Source organism: Columba livia, chromosome 1, assembly GCF_036013475.1.
Source record: "Columba livia isolate bColLiv1 breed racing homer chromosome 1, bColLiv1.pat.W.v2, whole genome shotgun sequence".
Classification (NCBI taxonomy): domain Eukaryota; kingdom Metazoa; phylum Chordata; class Aves; order Columbiformes; family Columbidae; genus Columba; species Columba livia.
The window spans coordinates 23,966,527-23,983,819 of NC_088602.1; the positions used below are offsets into that span (position 1 = coordinate 23,966,527).

General features: G+C 48.0%; 2 protein-coding genes across 9 annotated transcripts in view; one reads left to right on the forward strand and one right to left on the reverse strand.

Annotated features, from left to right (window-relative positions):
* Positions 1–10,174, forward strand: part of MTUS2 (microtubule associated scaffold protein 2) — a 304,448-nt gene extending 294,274 nt beyond the window's left edge. For all 7 annotated transcript variants that reach the window (XM_065050968.1, XM_065050921.1, XM_065050932.1 and 4 more), the window contains 2 exons: positions 820–917; positions 5,244–10,174. In XM_065050968.1, the coding sequence (XP_064907040.1) occupies positions 820–917; positions 5,244–5,460 (315 nt within the window). In that variant the 3' untranslated portion in view covers positions 5,461–10,174. The remainder of the gene's footprint in view (positions 1–819; positions 918–5,243) is intronic.
* Positions 10,175–11,264: 1,090 nt separating this feature from the next.
* Positions 11,265–17,293, reverse strand: part of SLC7A1 (solute carrier family 7 member 1) — a 47,917-nt gene continuing 41,888 nt past the window's right edge. For both annotated transcript variants that reach the window (XM_065050982.1, XM_021286191.2), the window contains exon 12: positions 11,265–17,260. In XM_065050982.1, coding sequence (XP_064907054.1) covers positions 17,151–17,260 — 110 coding nt within the window. In that variant the 3' untranslated portion in view covers positions 11,265–17,150. The remainder of the gene's footprint in view (positions 17,261–17,293) is intronic.

Sequence of the window (17,293 nt, forward strand, 5' to 3'; positions counted from 1 at the left end):
AAAAACAAGGCATCTGAGGCTGTGGTACATGCCTATCAACATCTTAATGATGTTTTAATACACTGCTATTGACCTCCTTGAACTCTGTCCTTGAACTTTTCTGAGTAAGCTACCTATGTTTGTGATAGGATTAACTTCACTTAATTGTAGCTTAGAGTTAAATGTCTAGTGTAAGCTGACGCTGTCAGCAGTGGAGAGGAGTGTCTCCAAAGGGCAGCCCAGCTCCTGTGAATGCAGCAGCAGTCTGAGGCTGATCCTGGCTGTAGTCTGCCATGGTGGGGAGCTCCTTCCTCCGCATAACCGGGGAACCACAGTCCTAGAGGTTGGACACCAGACATTTGTGCCTGATGAGGTTCGCTGAGCTGGATGATGCACATCACACCACCTTGCACTCCTCTTTCATCGCTAGACTGAACTCTCACATGGCAGTGCCCTATCCATGCTGGCCATCCCCATGGTCCTCAGGTGCCACCAGCTCCCTGTCCACAGCAGCAGCTGGTAATGCTGGCTCCTGAGGTATGGGGAGCATCACTGAGGAAGACGTTTTATTTGTGCTGGACAAGACTAAGACCCTCCTCCTCTTCAGTTAGAAGGGCTAGTTTAGCTCTGCTTCTGCTCAGTGCTCTGCTGATGACCCCACTTCACCAGTATGATGTTGTGTGAAACAGACCTCTAAGTCTCAGCTGTAGTCAAGATGACCATCTCCCTCTACCCTTAAATTTTAGAAGCTGCTCTAGAGACAAATAAAGATAAAGAACAAATCCTCCTGGATCAAGTGTTGGGCTTTCTTCAGACTTAACAAACTTTCTTTTGTTGCAGGCTGAAAAAAATTTAAAACTGGAAGAAAAAATCACCGTGCTGCAACAGCAGAATGAAGAACTCAGAGCCAGGATTGAGCAAAATACTGTCATAACAAGGTTTGTGCTGATATTTGCAATCTGTCTGAGCTTAACTCCCCAAGGCTGACACTTATATTAGAAGGGGAAAAACTGATTTCCTCTTGAAAGTGTATTGGTGTTCTGATCTACTTGTTTTATTTAAAAAACCCTTTTATATCGGGGTTTGCGTACTTTAACATAAGGAAGGCCACATATATGTCTATGTATTTCCATTATTTTGCTGCTGAGAGCAAAGTTGCCAGTGGCTTCTGGTCTCAGTGTCAGTGCCCTGAGACCTGTCAGTCAGTGGGAAACAAAGATGGGAAATGGGGCAGTTTCAGGAGAGGCATCCTAACGATGCCACTGCACCCAGGCAGGGTTATCCTTTGCTTTGTGGGTTCTTTCATTTGCACTGTCTGTTCACACACTTGTCACAACCTGACAAGGATAACAAAGGTCCTTGTGAGGTGGTATAGAAATAGGTAGGACGGTCCCTCTCCCACAGACTTTATTATCTGCTGTAAGGCAAGAGGCCGCAGCTGTAGCCGGGAAGAAAGGGTACCAGGAGGAGGTGCTGGGGCTGAACATGTCCCAGCATACCAGCTGCCTAGCTGTCATTGTTGCCAGAAATTATGCCATTGGCCTAAAATGCAATTTAACTTTTAGCTGACTTTTTAAAGCTTCAGTATCTCATCTCTGATTCAATTGCAGCTTTTGTCTTTCTAGTGTCTCCTTCATTAACAATTCAGCCTTTAAATAAAATTCTCTCTTGCATGTAGATATTTTTAAGAGGCAGCATTGCTTACTAACATGTGAGTTGGGGTGAAGATTATGTTTCATCTCACTTGCTTGTAAATAACTGTCTGAAGTGGATGTCTACAGCCTTTCCGCTCTTGTGGGGGGAAACCAGGAATTTTTGAGGTCTGGTTCACCAGACCAGTTTGAGACACCTGCCTTTGGGCCAGATGAATGGTGGTCTGGAAGTGGCATCCATGGCTGAGACAACAGCCAGGGTGCCTGGTTCAGTGCTTGAGTTCTGCATCACAGCACCTGCCTCTGGCTGGGGGAACAGCCCCTCCACTCCCCGCTGGCGTCCAGCCGCAAAGCTGTGCTTCTTGCCTATAAGTGTGTAGGTAATGGTTTCGAAGAACATCCTTTGGGAGAAATTCTCAGTTTGAGGTCAGCCTGGAAAGTTAACTTAGAGGACAGTCATTTTCAACAGTAACAGTTTGAGGACAGCCACAGCTATAGGGACAGTGTCCAGTGGGGTTTTAAAGCCGGAGTTACTAAACCATGAATTTTCCTGGCAGCAGTAGGCACCCCAGCTGCTCGTTTCTGTGGCACTGGCACTGCTTGGGCAGCACAGAGTGAAGGAGCTTGTGGACCTGCTTTTGCTGGGGAACAGCAGGATTAGAGATATGTCTGCCAATTTGCAGCTTGTGTACCCAAGCAGCTGGGGCAACCCAGCAACAGTGAGAGGAGGGAGGGGAGCAGAAGGAATGGGAGCCAGAGCAAATCCAGGCTTTGCAGCATGGACAGGAGGGGGTCCTAGAGGCACTGAGGGGCTGAGGTGTATGCCACAGACATATTTTCAATCATAGCCAAGGGCAGTTACCAAGGAAGGGAGAGAATCCTTCCTTGCATGTAGATTATACACCAGCTTTGGACAGAGGAACTCCACAGAGCCTCTACTGGGACTTCAAGCATTGAATAAATGATCTGATTTCCTAATATCTCAGATTCTCTCTCCAGATCAACGAACACGGTTTTGGTGCTTTGAACTGAGGGTGTTTGAGGAATGGTAGTTTCTGGCACTCTAGAGATGAAGATGACCAGGAGGATGTCTGGTCACTGTTGGCATAGCACAGGCACCTAATGAACTCTGGGCCTTTTGGAAGAGGATTTAACATAAACCAAGGGCATGAATTAAGCACCTTCCCCTGCATCCCTATCATGTCAGTGTGTCCCTGCAGATCTCTGTGGTTTAATGGCTGTGATTTGTTACTGCTGCTTAAATTGTCAGAAGGACAGGAGAGGAACACGTCTGACCATAAGTCTGCCATGCTGGGGTTAAATGTTTCCCTAGGTGGGTTAGGTCTAAAATTGAGACATATCTCAAAATACAAACTTACATAGTGAGAACACTTTTGCTTTTACATTGCCTCTCTTCCTCCCTCTGCCTGAACGATGAAGAGGGGCTGACTGGGCATCTGTATCTTTTACAAGCAGTGATGCTGCATCTGTCCATCTCCTTCCCATGGCACAGCAGAGGCAGATTCAGGTTGGCTGAGCTGAAGGCAGAGGCTTGGCTGAAGGATGCTGGCATTGCTGGCCATGCCAGCTGCCTCTGTCTCCATGTGCCATGAAGCTGGCTCTGCTGTGTCTAGTCATGCTACACCAGGTGACACAGTGTAAATTCCCAGCACAATGTGCACAAGGCTAAAATAAGCAGTGCAACAGGCAACAGCTCCTTTGTCCATCCGTGTGACAAAGCAGATCTCTCTGGAGGACACAAATGCATGGCACATGGTGTGCTCACAGGCACTTGGCTGCAAGGCTCTTCTCTGCTCAGACATCTCCCTACTTACCTGCAGGTCACACTATAACATGCAGCCTGCCTCTGCCAGCACATTGCAGTGTGTATTAGCGCTGCAAAGTCTAGTGTGTGGGACTCCAGGGGACACCGACACCATCCATCCCACCACATCTGTAGCAAGAGGTTTCCCATGGAGTTATTTCTCCAGGGTGAGCTCCCATGTGGACTTTTCCATGCCCATTAGACCATGAGCTCATGCCACAGCTGGTTCCCCAGTGGGACCATGAATAGAATTTTCCCCTTCTACCATGCAAGCAGCTTTCTGAAAACTTCTTCCAACTTGTGTCTTTTAATCCTTTTTGACTGCTAGCCACTGCTTCATGGTTCAAAACTTTCAAGGAGTGGGAGAAGAACAGATATATTCTTGATCACCTGAGCATCATGTCTGTAGGAACCGAGGCTAAGAAAACAGAAATTATTTTAAAATGTTTCTTAAACAAAATAAAAAATGCCATCTCCACCCTCTCACGGACTTTTGATGGCACAAAATGAGTGGACCAGCAGTCCATGACATCTGCCTTGGGCTTCAGGCTATACTCAGAAAAGGAGTTGTGCAAAACTTCATATGTGCATCCAAAATCCATTCCCAGCTGCTGCTGAACCCTGGAAATACCTAGGAGGGAGGTTAGGTGCCTCCCTATTTATTTCTATAAACTCCCAAATTGCCTGTAAATCAGGTTAGGTGCGTGCCCAAAGCTGCCCCAGGCTGACCACATCTGGACCAGGCTCCTCACAAGTGTAATGGAGCGGCAGAAGCCTGCATGCATCTTCTGAGACAGTGGTGCTGCCAGCACATGCCCAAAGCATGTGTTGATCAGGTCCCACAGTCTGCCTACACTGCCCCATTTCTTTTAAAACCTGTCACCTGGTTAGAAGAGAGATTCACTGAGGTTGTGGTGCCCATGGGAGAGTTCCATGCCCCACCTCCCAAAAAAGCCATCAGGTTATAGTGCATTCTGGGCAAAACACCTCCCTGGTCCTTGCTGGTGAAGTTTCCCTGGTATTGCAGTCAGGAATAGAGGGTTTGTTAGGACCAAGGAGGAAGGAGCTGGAGAAGGACTGATGGCTTTATGACCATTTACAGAGGAGAGGGAAGGCCCCGAAGCTGAGCTGCACCTACATCAGGACATCAGCTGAAACAGGGAGCGTGGAGAGCACACTCTCCTTTCCCTTTGCATGCAGTAGCTGCTGGTTGGAAGAGTCAGGGATGCAATTGCTCTCTCTCTCACATCTTTGCTTTTGCTCTGCATGCCACAAATGCTTTCTCATGCATGGCACAGCTTTGATGGCAGGGTTGAGAAACAAGGGTGAGAGTTACAGCTGTCCACGGAGTTGGTACTTTGGATTTTCAGCCTGAATCAGACAGGACTATTCCCCTCTGAGGACTTCTTGAGCTCCTGTGCTGTTCTGGAAAAAAATGAGGCAGTGTTGCATGCACCTCTAGGCTGTAAAACACCACAGAGAAAAAGTGGCTAGAGCCAGGCATTGAAGCCGGGGAGAATGCAGAATTCAAGGAGCCCACCTGCACTTTGTGCTGCTTATTGGTTAGCTGCAGGGGTGCCATTGCTGGGGCAGGCCATGCTGGGTTATCTCTGAAGTCCCTTGCCTTCTTCGTGGGATGGGATGGGATGGGATGGGATGGGATGGGATGGGATGGGATGGGATGGGGGGAGGTGCTAGTGGTCCTGTCTCTTGTTTAGTGCTTTCTGCATTAATGCCATCATCTTCATACTGGCGCACCTGACGTGTTGTCCTGCTTCCCTCTCCAGGCAATTGTCAGAGGAAAATGCTAATCTTCAAGAGTATGTTGAGAAAGAAGTGGAGGAGAAGAAGAAGCTGAGCAGGACTAATGAAGAACTCCTCTGGAAGCTGCAGGAGGGAGATGCCGTGAGCCCAGTGAAACTCCCACCCACATCCTCCACTTCTTTTTATCGCTGCTCATCAGGGAACACTTCTCCAGCAAAAGTCAGAACCTTGCGGCGATGATTTGGTGCCTGCGTGCTGAAGGTCCCCTGCCTTTTATGCATTTCCAATCTGCTATATGTTACCATCCAAGGCAGTATTACCATCAACAGGCACCCAGGGCTCGTGGCTGCAAGCATGCTCGGTAGCTGCATAGCTTTATACTAGGCAGGGCACTCTTATAGTCCCCATAAAGGAGCTCTTGGTTCTGACATGTTGATTAGGCTAGCAAAAAAGATAGCAAAACCTAGGACAGCAGAAAGATAGGATAGCAAAACATTTAGTTTGATGTGCTGACATTTTAACTATGGTTAGAGCCAAAAGTTGGAAAATACTATATTAATGGTTCATTAGAATGAACTTTTGCTGCAGTATTTCAGGTTAGTTACACATACAGTTCAAGTTGTGAATATTTCTGTATATGTGTTTGTGTTTATATACATGTACGTATTGTACCTTTATACTATATATAGATGCACACACATATATATGTAGTTGAAGATGTTCTGAATTGCATTTTTTATATTATTGGATACTACTAATTGCTGATATATTTTCATTACAGTCAGCAGTTTTCTAACTCGTGCCTAAGACTCGTATCTAAACAAAACGCATTTCTGTTTAGCCTCCCAGGAATATTTATACCCAACCTAGAAGAAAGTTACACAGAAGTAGAAGCGCCTTCCAAATGACCACCAAGTGGTACTCTATGTAACGTGAACACCAGCGACTTTGAAATTCTGAGACAGTACTGCCTTCGAAACCATCACCTTTGCATTGAACACCAGATAGGATACGCATACCATTCACTGCTTTTTAACTCTCAGCATCGATATTGTAAGTGGAGGTAGGCTAGAGATGAGAAACCCAAGGGTTTTACCAAAATTGGTAGAGGTTACTGGTTAACATGTTTCAAATCTAGTGTCTTTAAATCCTAATTAGATCTTAATCTTGTTTTACCTTGTCCTGGTTTGGATACAATCAAAATCTCTGGATGTAGGTTCCTGTCAATTTTGATTTATTTCAAGTCCCGTGAGCAAGAAGGAGAAAATGAGTTGTTCATCCTTGACTTTTGCTGGCCAAGAGGTTTCCAGTACTAGGATGAGATATGGGGCACCCGCCGCGGCTCCAGCCTCCTCCCATCTGAAACACCAAATAGAGTACAGTGGACTACATGCATACAAATGAGGTCAGAATTTCTTTCCTTCCACACATATATATATTATTTCACACTGCTAAAGCTTACCCAAAGTTACAGAGCACTTTTAAGACTCATGGAAAAGAGTGGGTAAACTACCTTTAACTTCTCTATCTACAAGCAAAAAAATGCACCCAGGCTTGTGGTGATCGCTATCCAAAGGGGTGGCGAGGCCGAGGAGCAGAAGGGGCTGCCGGGCCCTCATGGGCACTGCTGACAAGAAAAGTCATATCCCCGAGTATAATTTTTAAAAGTAAAATAGATCTATGGGATGCTTTCCTATCTAGCTGGAGGCAAAGACCTTGTGTACATTCCTCCTCTGAGCACCGGGGTATGGTGATGTTACGTGCAGCAAACTCCCAGGGTGCAGGAGCGCTGCAGGGAGGGCAGCTCTCTACCCGGGTGTTTGGTGGCACCAGGACACCCTGCTTGGGCAGAGGTGGGATTGCTGAGCCCTGACGTGCTGCTCAAATGGGAGCCATGCTTCAGCTTTCCTGGGAACTGCTCAGAATTCACAGACTGCAGCTTAGATACAGCATCAATCACCATCAAAGCACCTGTGGCCTGTTCCACAACAGTTAAAGAAAAAAAAAGTTATTTCTTTCTCCTTTTTAGAGACATTTATTTTTGTAGCAGCTTTGCATGGTAATGTGATACTGAGTAAATTGAGCAACTTGTTAGAATAGATCATGCCACACCAACTGCTACTGTTGAAATGCATTACTAGATTTTAGCCTGTCCAGCAAGTACAACCTGAAAGTAGGATACATGCATACAAAGCTTCTCCTTGCCAAGTACAATTTTAATCACTTTCATGCTTGCTAAATGTGCCAATATCTGCAATGCCTACTGCATTGTCATGTTGCAGTCTGCCCATATAATTCTGATACAACGAGGTCATAGGGTGATAGAATAGTTTGGGTTGGAAGGGACCTTCAAAGGTCACCTAGTCCAAACACCACTGTCATGGGCAGGGTCATCTTTCAATAGATCAAAGCTCCATCCAACCTGACCTTGAACACTCCCAGGGATGGGGCACCCACAGCTTCTCTGGGCAGCCTGTTCCAGTGCCTCACCACCCTCATGGTGAAGAATTTCTTCCTTATATCTAATCTAAATCTACCGTCTTTCAGTTTAAAGCCATTACCCCTAGTCCTATCACTAAATGCCCTTGTAAAAATCCCCTCTCCAGCTTTCTTATAGACCCCTTTTAATACTGAAAAGACACAATAAGGTCTACCTGGAGCCTTGTCCAGGATGAACAACCCCAACTCAGCCTCTCTCCATAGGAGAGGTGTTCCAGCCCTTTGACCATTTTTGTGTCCCTTCTCTGGATCCACTCTGACAGGTCCATGTCTTCCTTGCACTGGGGGCCGCAGAGCTGGACACAGTACTGCAGTTGGGGTCTCACCAGTGCACAGCAGAGGGGCAGAATCACCTCCCTTGACCTGCTGGCCACGCTCCTTTTGATGCAGCTCAGGATACAATTTGCTTTCTGGGCTGCAAGTGCACATTGCCGGCTCATGTCCAGTTTCATCCACCAGTACCCCCAAGTCCTTCTCGGCAGGGCTGCTTTCAACCCCTTCATCTCCCAGCCTGTATTGATACCAGGGGTTGCCTCAGACGATGTGCAGGACCTTGCACTTGGCCTTGTTGAACCTCATGAGGTTTGCATGGGGCCACTTCTCAAGCTTGTCCAAGTCCCTCTGGATGGCATCCTATAACTCATGCTTGTTGACTGCACCGTTTGGTTTGGTTTGGTTTGGTGTCACCCACAAACTTGCCGAGGGTGCACTCAATCCCACTATGTCATTGCTGAAGATACTGAACTGCACTGGTCCCAAAACAGACCACTGAAAGATACCACTTGCTGCTAATCTCTTTTTGGACATTGAGCCCTTGACTGCAACTCTTTGGATGTGGCGACCCATTAAACCCATTTCTCTCCAATTTAGTGACAAGGATGTGGTGTGGGACTGTATCAAAGGCCTTACAGAAGTCCAGGTACATGGTATCAGTTGCTCATCCCTTATCCACCAACAATCATACACCAACAATCAACATCATAGGCCACCGGATTAGTCAGGCTGACTTGGTGGTTTCTAGGGTCCTCCTTTATACCTTTTTAAAAATGGATCATATGATACAACCAGAGTTGTTACTGTCACACTGATCTAAACTTTTCCATGCTAAACACACTAGAGCCTGTTACTGGCCTGGGATGAGGTGGCTGAGCCTGTCCTTTTTTAATTTATTTGTTCTTTCCCTCTATTATTGGTACTTTCCTTATCACTTTGTTGGTGTAAACTCATATACAAGAGATGCTTCCAGCAGTGAATTGGGAGTGGGGCTTTTACGGTGGGAAAACTGGGACCAATCCCAGCTCCACCATTATTTGGTATCATTGCCAATCCTTTCTCGTCTAATTTTTGCCTCCCAATCCTGCCTTTCACAGGATTCTTCCTTGGCATGGCCCCTGGGGTCTGCCCAATCGCTAGCGAATCTGCAGGAAGTTTTGCCTGACCAGAAGGGACCCAGCAACCCATCCCTGTGGGGATGTGAAGGGTGGTTCCTTCTGGTGCAAGCCCAGAAACACAGACTTTTTCCCCCAAAAAAAGGTCATTCCTTTTTCCTGCTCTTCCTCTGTCCTATCCCTCCTTGTCTCTGCGTGTTGGAGCAGGTGTGAAGGGGGATGGAGACCTGAGTGCATGGCCAAGCCGGTGACCCTGGTTCTCACCAGGCAGCTGCGATGGTGCATGGTGAGCTTGGCATTCACAGCGTTGTGGGGGCCACATCTCTAGTCCCTGCTCCCTGGCCATCCCTGCTCAAAGATGAGCAACGGGAAGCTTTTGCTTTTGTGGGGCTGTAGACTTCCCAAGCGCCATGGCCACTGCTGGGGCTTTCCTGTTTTGCTGGGTAGGGTGCCCTTTCCCAGCAGAGGGAATGCAGCCAGCACTGAGCTGGGTTTTATTGCCCTGGTGTCTTTGAAAAGGAGATGTTCGATTTGGTTAATCTTTATTCAAGGCAGAAGCTGCAGCGGCAATAAAACCAGCCTACAGTTGCTCTGAAGGGGGTCCCACTGGGAGTGGGTAACAGCCCAGGGACAGCAGGAGAGTCAGCAGCGAGCAGGGGCACAGAGAGCTGCTGGAAAACTCCGTTTTTCTGCAGGAAAGCTCCATTCAGCCCCCTTGGGACGGCACCTCCCGCAGCTGGTGGCACAGAGAGGTTATCTTGGCAGATGCACAACCGCGAAGACTTTTGGTGGTGGTGGTGGGCAGCGGGGGCAGGGGGAAGGAAAAACTGTCAAGTGCAAAATCAGGTATTTTACGTCTCTGCACTGATGGTGGTTGTGTCCCATGGACACGCTGAGGAGCCTCTGTACAGTTTCCCACACAGCAGGAGTTCTGTAGTCCCATTTACTATGTGGCTAATGATTACAGGAAGAGTTTGTATTATTTCAGTTATGATGTACAGATAAGTGTAATATATTCCTGATAATAAATACATGTGCCAGCACACACATGGGCCAATGCATACAAACCAGTGTGTCCTGCAGTGTTTTCTGTATGTCTGTGCACACAGAAACTAGAATAAATGAAAAACAAAGCAAAACCCCATTGAAGTGTCACCCCATTACAGTAAAGACTGAAGCTAGACAGCCACTTAGCCCCCTGGCACTGGGGCTTGTCAGTTGGGTTACCTCACTATGGTCCACATGCTATAAATTAGATAAAAATCCCATGGATTCATTTTCTAAGGGTGCTTCCCACATGGCTGTGGTTCCCAGGAGACCAGGGATCGTGGTCTGCAATGTTTTTGTTAAGGTGTCACACTTCAGCACATGGTAAGGGGAACATTTCTGCTGGATGTTCGGGCACGGCAGGAAACAAGCACGCTCTGTAACAGGCTGGTCACCCACGTTTCAACACCCTCTCCCCTGGCCCTGCCCTCCCACTGAGGGCACGCAGCTCCTCAGGCTGCGCCACAAGGATTAAAAAGCGGCCCAGGGCACGTCCCACCTCAGGAATGTGCACAATTAGAAAGATTTCCCACCAGGTGCCTGGCTCACACAGCACAGACCAAGCCATGGGAAGGGCCAGGATTGAGAGGAGGATCACAGTGTCCGTGGGGCCGCTGCCTCATTTATGGCAGGACACACAACCAGGCTGCCAATGATGCAGGGGTGGCAGGGGCTGAGGCTCCTCCTGCCCAGTGGTCTCTGGGTTGTCCTGCAGACCCTGCCCTGCAGAACCCCACCAGCACAACCCCTCGTTCATTACACAGCCCTCGTTTCCTGAGACAAATTTCGCAAAGCCAGCAAAATTTACACCACCTGGGTAAATTTTAGGCTAACTTTGCAGGCTCACCGAGTCCCACCTAATACCTGAACTGGTACAAGACGGAGAGAGACTCACCACAGTGTCAGCAGCAACAAGCTGCTCAGCACTGGGCACAGACCCCAGCCCGCAGCAAATTCCTCAAATCATGTTATTATCCCACCCATCTCAACAAACTCCAAAGACTGGGGCAGAGTTAACACCAGCAGCTCCCAAAGCAAGCGATCTCCTGCAGAGCTTGGGACAGCCAGCAGACACTGGAACAAGCTGGAAAACAGAGGCAGGCTTGCAAATGAGGGTAAACAATAGGCATCATTTATTGAGATATCAAGAAAAAGGTTTTAATGCTGTACCACATAATTGCAAGTGAATTTCCAATTTCCAAAAGCATCATTCAGGGGAGAAGTATTTACAGTGTCGCCAGGATAAAAATTAGCTGCACACCCGCGCTGTGCTCTGGAGGGCATGGTTCACATTTTAAAACTTAAGGCTTAAATCGCTACATGAACATGGTAAAAACACAAAACAAAAATCAAAACAAAGGTAAAAAAAGATAAAAAATAGATTTATTTGCAGAACAAGCATTAAAACTATTTATCACGCCTGTAAGAAATTCTGAGAAATCATTAGGAAAATAGACCGTTAGACAACAGAAAGCTATTTACATTTTGCTTAATAATTAAAAAATAAAAATATACAGACTCTTCCATGGCTTTGGCCAGTAAAAATCCCTTTACTGACATGACCCGAACTCACACCAGGTTTGCCAGCACACGCCGTCTCCAGGCTGCCAGCGTCTCCTCCTGCTCCTTGCTCCCGGCCCAGCGCAGCTGGAAGCCACAGTGTCCTGCTGGGGAACCCTTTGCTTCCCATTGTGATCCCAAAAACATAAGTGACTGCCAAAACCACTGCCCTGCAAGGCATTGAGCGGGAGAGGTGCCTCTCACTGGCTGGAGCCTGCCAGGTCTCAGATGAACCTCACGTCTCTGAGCGTGAGCCAGGAGCAAATACCCTGAGAAAAACCGAGGTCTGGCTCTCGCTGGCAGAGACGTTCCTGGATCATCTGGTTTCCAGACGGGTGTCAGAGACCCCATGGGACCCCACCTGCAACTGTAATGTAGGGCGTAAGGCAGCCCGGGAGGGGCTGTGGGAGTGGCATTGCCACTGGGGTGGGAAATGAATGATAAACCATGAGGTGAGTGGCAGTGGGCAGAGCAACCGATGGCACTGGTGCGGCAGCTTTGCCCTCAGCTCACTTTTGGGACAGGGGAGGTGGCTGCAAGGGCAGTGTGTATGTATAGGTTTAGCCTTGAACAACAAATGCAATTTTTTGGTATGGGAAAGGAAGAAACAGAACCTCCCTGTAAAGTCAAGCCCAGCGGGTGCCACAAGGTTATCCATGGGTTTAGGAAGGGAGATGCTTTTTCTGCCGGATGGAAAAGGCTTCTTTCCAAATGGGAGGGTGTTGAGGCACATGGAGGGGTGGGACTGCAGTGGAGCCTCCTGCATGAAAACCAGCACCCCTCCTCCTCCTCCTCCTCCTCTTCAGAGCAAGCCCCTCCAGCTTGCTGGACCTTGATCCAGCTTGGATCAAGCTGAAAAACAAGAGGTTCCACTTAAATTTGAGAAAAAACTTCTACTCGGTAAGGGTGACAGACACTGGAACAGGCTGCCCAGGGAGGTTGTGGAGTCTCCTTCTCTGGAGACATTCAAAACCCGCCTGGACATGTTCCTGTGCGACCTCACCTAGGCGTTCCTGCTCCAGCAGGGGGATTGGACTAGATGATCTTTTGAGGTCCCTTCCAATCCCAAACATACTGTGATACCTGCATGCCACCCTTCATTCATTCAGGCAGATGACAGCAATGCTCACGTGTATGCGGCTTTCTGGGGGTGAGGAGTTTAAGAAATCCCACTGGAATTCATTAGTGTACAAAATGCAATCACTAAAGAAACAAGCAGATTTTACAATAATAAACATAACACTGTATTGCTTTCTGGTCGCTGAGTTAGCAGGAACAGAGGCAGCAGGCAGTGACGGGCACCCTCTGCGCATTACGAATAGGAGCTTGTTTCCAATATGGGACAGAAGAAGGGAGAAAGTGCCCACGGCAAGTGCTGCCAGCTACAACCTCACCCTTCCAAAACCCTGGCAGCAAACAGGAACGCATGGCATCGGCACCAGTGGTGCTTCCATCGGCGTGGCCCCCGGCAGCCACCAAGCACCAGCAGCGCCGAACCAGCGGCACTCTGCCTGCAGCACATCCCAGCCCTGCCATGCCCAGACAGGACAGGGGGCAGCCCCACAGCCCCCCATGACACATAGCTGTCTGACACCCAGCACAGGCACACGCTGCCCAAACCAGCAGCAAACTCCACCCCAAGGGATAGGAAAAGGGCGAGATGAAGCCTAAACCCATCCGGTAATGATTTTCAGTGAGAAAAGAATGAAAGCTGTAAGCAAATAAGCAAAAGCTAGTTATTTTTTCACAAACAAATTATTATTTTTTTAAAGCTGTTTTAACAATAATTTTCCACTGAAAAAGGATGGCTGGCTACATATCCAGATCTGCTATATAACTACACGCTGCAGCCTTGGCACTGCCACCCTCCAGGCACCAGCAGCCAGTAGGAGCCTTCCAACAGCTTCCCCGGAGGCTCCTCTCAGCCGAGGAGACTGGGAGCAACCAAACACACCAAAACAAGGTCAGCCCTTTGGGCCAGAGCCTGCCCTGAAAGACCAGGCAGGCCACTTCTATCACACCTCTCAGCTCTGGCACAAAAGGATCTATTCTCGCACCAAGCAGTCATCGCTTCTCCATTCCCACCTCTTCATACAGCAAAATGCTCTGCATCTGTACAAAATATTCTTCTAATAAAATAACAACTGAACTATTTACAAAGAAAAGCTCAAATTAATGAAGGTATATCATCCACAATGACAAGGTTATAGCAGCAGTTGCTTTAAAGATATCTGGCTTGATCTATGTTACATGCACACATCAGCAGTGAGGCAGAGGAGATGTTAAAAAAAACCCAAAAAATAGCAGTTAAATTTTGCCTTTCAGTTTACAAAATGTACGAGCAAGCGGTGGATGCAGCCAGGAGGGGATGGGGCTGAGGCAGGAGCACGCAGCTGTGCTGAACTCATCACCTGCTCACCGACCGGTCCACTCTCTGAGTCAAGTTACACAACGAGGAGGCCAGGAGGTCCCCAGGTCCAGCTGGACACAGGGGAAGCAGGTAGACAGAGAGCCAGGGAGACACCTACACTGCCCTGTCACTGCACAAGGCTGTAGGGTCCCTTCACCTCCTCGTATCTGGTGAGCAGCAACACACAAGAGAGATGGCAGCACCCACAACCAGGGAACCGATGGGCTGAAGAAGTCACGATGGAGAAGTGAGAGATGGGGCTAAAGATCCCCGTCTCCACTAGCAAATTTGCAGCAGGTGGTGCTGGGGCTGCTACAGGTAACGGCACATGTAAATACCAAATCTGGTGACACAGAAAGGTGTTCCTATGAACCTTCTCAGGGAAAAGGCAACTGAAGAAAACTGACCCCCATCAAGACCTTCCCTTCTTCTACGTGCTGCTATTATATGCCACAAAAGCTGAAATGAAGTTAAGAAATATAAATACCAGAACAGATCCCTAAGTAGACAACAAAAATAAGTTAACATTTATATATATATAAAAAAAATACTTACAGCAAGAAATCTGCATATTTTTAAATAATTTTCAAATAATTTTCTTTGGAAATACACTTCCAGTCAGAATTCACCCCCAAATGGTCATTGCTGAATGTCTAATTTGCTCAGAAGCTGGTACCCAAGGTAGGGAAAAACATCCTTACACTTTTGGTACAATGTACAATCTTCTCCCCTTTCCACCACATATTCAGTGCTTTTTGGGAGACTACAGAGTGTGTAGAGCTGTTTAAACACTGCCTGTGTTTAAACAAAACAGACCTCAACCTAGCGGCTTTTGATATTCTTCTCGTCCTGCTTAAGTAAGACTTTGTATCCACACGAAGAGCAAAGGCAGATGGTTAGGACCCGTTGGCTGGAGCAGCGTTTAATTTCATCCTGTGCGGAAACTCCACTCAAAACACACCCCGAAATGCGCCCAGAACACAACGCACATGTTGCCTTCACTCCCTCCAATTCCAACCCTGGCAAGAAGTGTCTCCCAGTTTACTAGAAGGAGGCCAAGATTAAAACTCCTCAGTGAGCAGAAAGGCTATAAGGTTTCTCTGTAAACCTGTGAGAGATGGTTCACAGTCCGGCTGTGTAATCCAGGAGATGGTCTGGTTCCCCTTTCTGCTGCACTAGATGCCCAGTGAGACCCTGATCAAATCATGCAGGGGTCTGTTCTTCAGTTGTCCAACTGAACGACTGGGACAAGAGCCTGTCCCTTTGTCAGTGAGAGACATGCTGATAAACAGACTAAAGATCACCCGGTGTCCAGAGGCAGTATGGTGGAGGACACCTAGGACAATGAGCATCCACTCAGGCTGGGAGAAGGGATTTCTGCAGTATATATTTGGGATGCCCCATCCCTGGAGGTGTTTAAGGTCAGGCTGGATGGGGCTTTGAGCAACCTGATCTAGTTGAAGATGTCCCTGCCCATGGCAGGGGTTTGGACTAGATGACCTTTGAAGGTCCCTTCCAACCCAAACTACTCTGTTATTCTACGATTTGGTTATCGGTACAAGCTGAAGCATGAATTTAAATCAGTGGCACTACACGGGCATGGCCCACCTTCCTGATGCTTTAACAAGCCTTTTTTTAGGGTAGCGTTCTTTTGGCTGGGGAAAGCTATTAGAGAGAATTAAAAAAAAAAATAATAATCCTACAGCAAAACCAAGGCATTGCCAACCAAACACAGACCCTGGGCTCAATTCCAAATTTCTCACCTTTCACGATGGCCAGGTTCTGGAAACGATCTCCAGCCTCAAATGGAAAGCTCCTCTTCGCAAGCTGGACCCTTGATCTTAGAGGTGTTTTCTGGGCTGCACATTGCACTGGGACCACTGGGACTGAGGAGCCCCTGTGCACTCCCACACCCTCCCCTGGGCAGGGGCCAGACACCAGAACTGCTCACCAGTGAAGTTCAAGCCACTGAGGATGTTCCTGTGCTTCCCCTTCCTGGGGCACAAACACTCTCCACCCACTGACACCAAACCAAGGTGTCACGGCCAAATCCTTTGCTACCACCACACACAGCTGGCACACAAAACTGATGTGGGGAGAGGAAAATAGGGTCCCCTCTTGTTGTCAGAGCTGGGCTCTCTTGTGCTCCACCATTGCAGCCACACCATTGGTGATTTCTGAGGCAAAGAGGTAGGACGGCTCTTTGGAGACACCCATTCTTTTCAAGCCATTCAAGTACTTGCATCAAATAGTTCTATGGCTAAACCTGGGAATCCCTCTGCTGAGCCAGCAGAAACATCTGCTGGTCTTACCTGTGCGCTGGCAAATGACCATTCACCCGACAAGCAGCAACAACAAACCCTCCCAACATTCCACAGCAGCGCTGAGCTTTAAAGCATATGAATACATAGTTTAAAAAAAAAAAAACAACAAACAAACAACAAAAACTATGAGACCTGATACTCTGAACAATGCAGGTCTTGGAGGTGCTTTCCTAACCAGGTGAAAGCTGGTGTTTGGCGAGAGCCTTTTTTTTGTGCGTACACGTGGGGTACAGCTCACGTCGGGTGAAGGACAGACCTGGGCTAAGCATGACAAATCTGCTCCATCTATAATCAGGTAGAGTGTCTGTGGGGAGGTAATTCCTGGAGCTACCGAAAGAAAGACCTTTGTGAGGCCTGGTTTCATAGCAGCATTTAAGGTTAACTGGCACACAGAAGCAGTTTTCTTTCTATACGCTGGGGAAAAAAAACAACAGACAGGAGAAGGAGGAAGGTAAGCGCATAGCCCTAGAGTAGCTGACAGTGTTGCTGGGAGTATGCCAAAGGTGTGGCTTTTTTTCCTTGTGATCCCTTTAAACTGTGCTAAGCAAACCGCAAGCTGCAGCAACAGGGCTGGGGAGTCCCGCATTACGCTTCCTTATTCCTGCATTACTGATTAACCAAAGGTAACCTGGCCCAGGACCCCCACCGCAAAGCTTCCTTCTCCGCAGCCATTCCCCAGTTGCCCGTAAGCCAAACACGATGTCATTTACAGCTGTCCGAACCAGCATCCGTGTTTCTTTCCGCATCCGCTGAGGCCGCGTAGGTGGCTTCCACGCTGTGCCATATTCCATAGGTAAAATAGATGACAAATCCTGTGGAAGCCAAGGGGAGAGGGCACCGTTAGG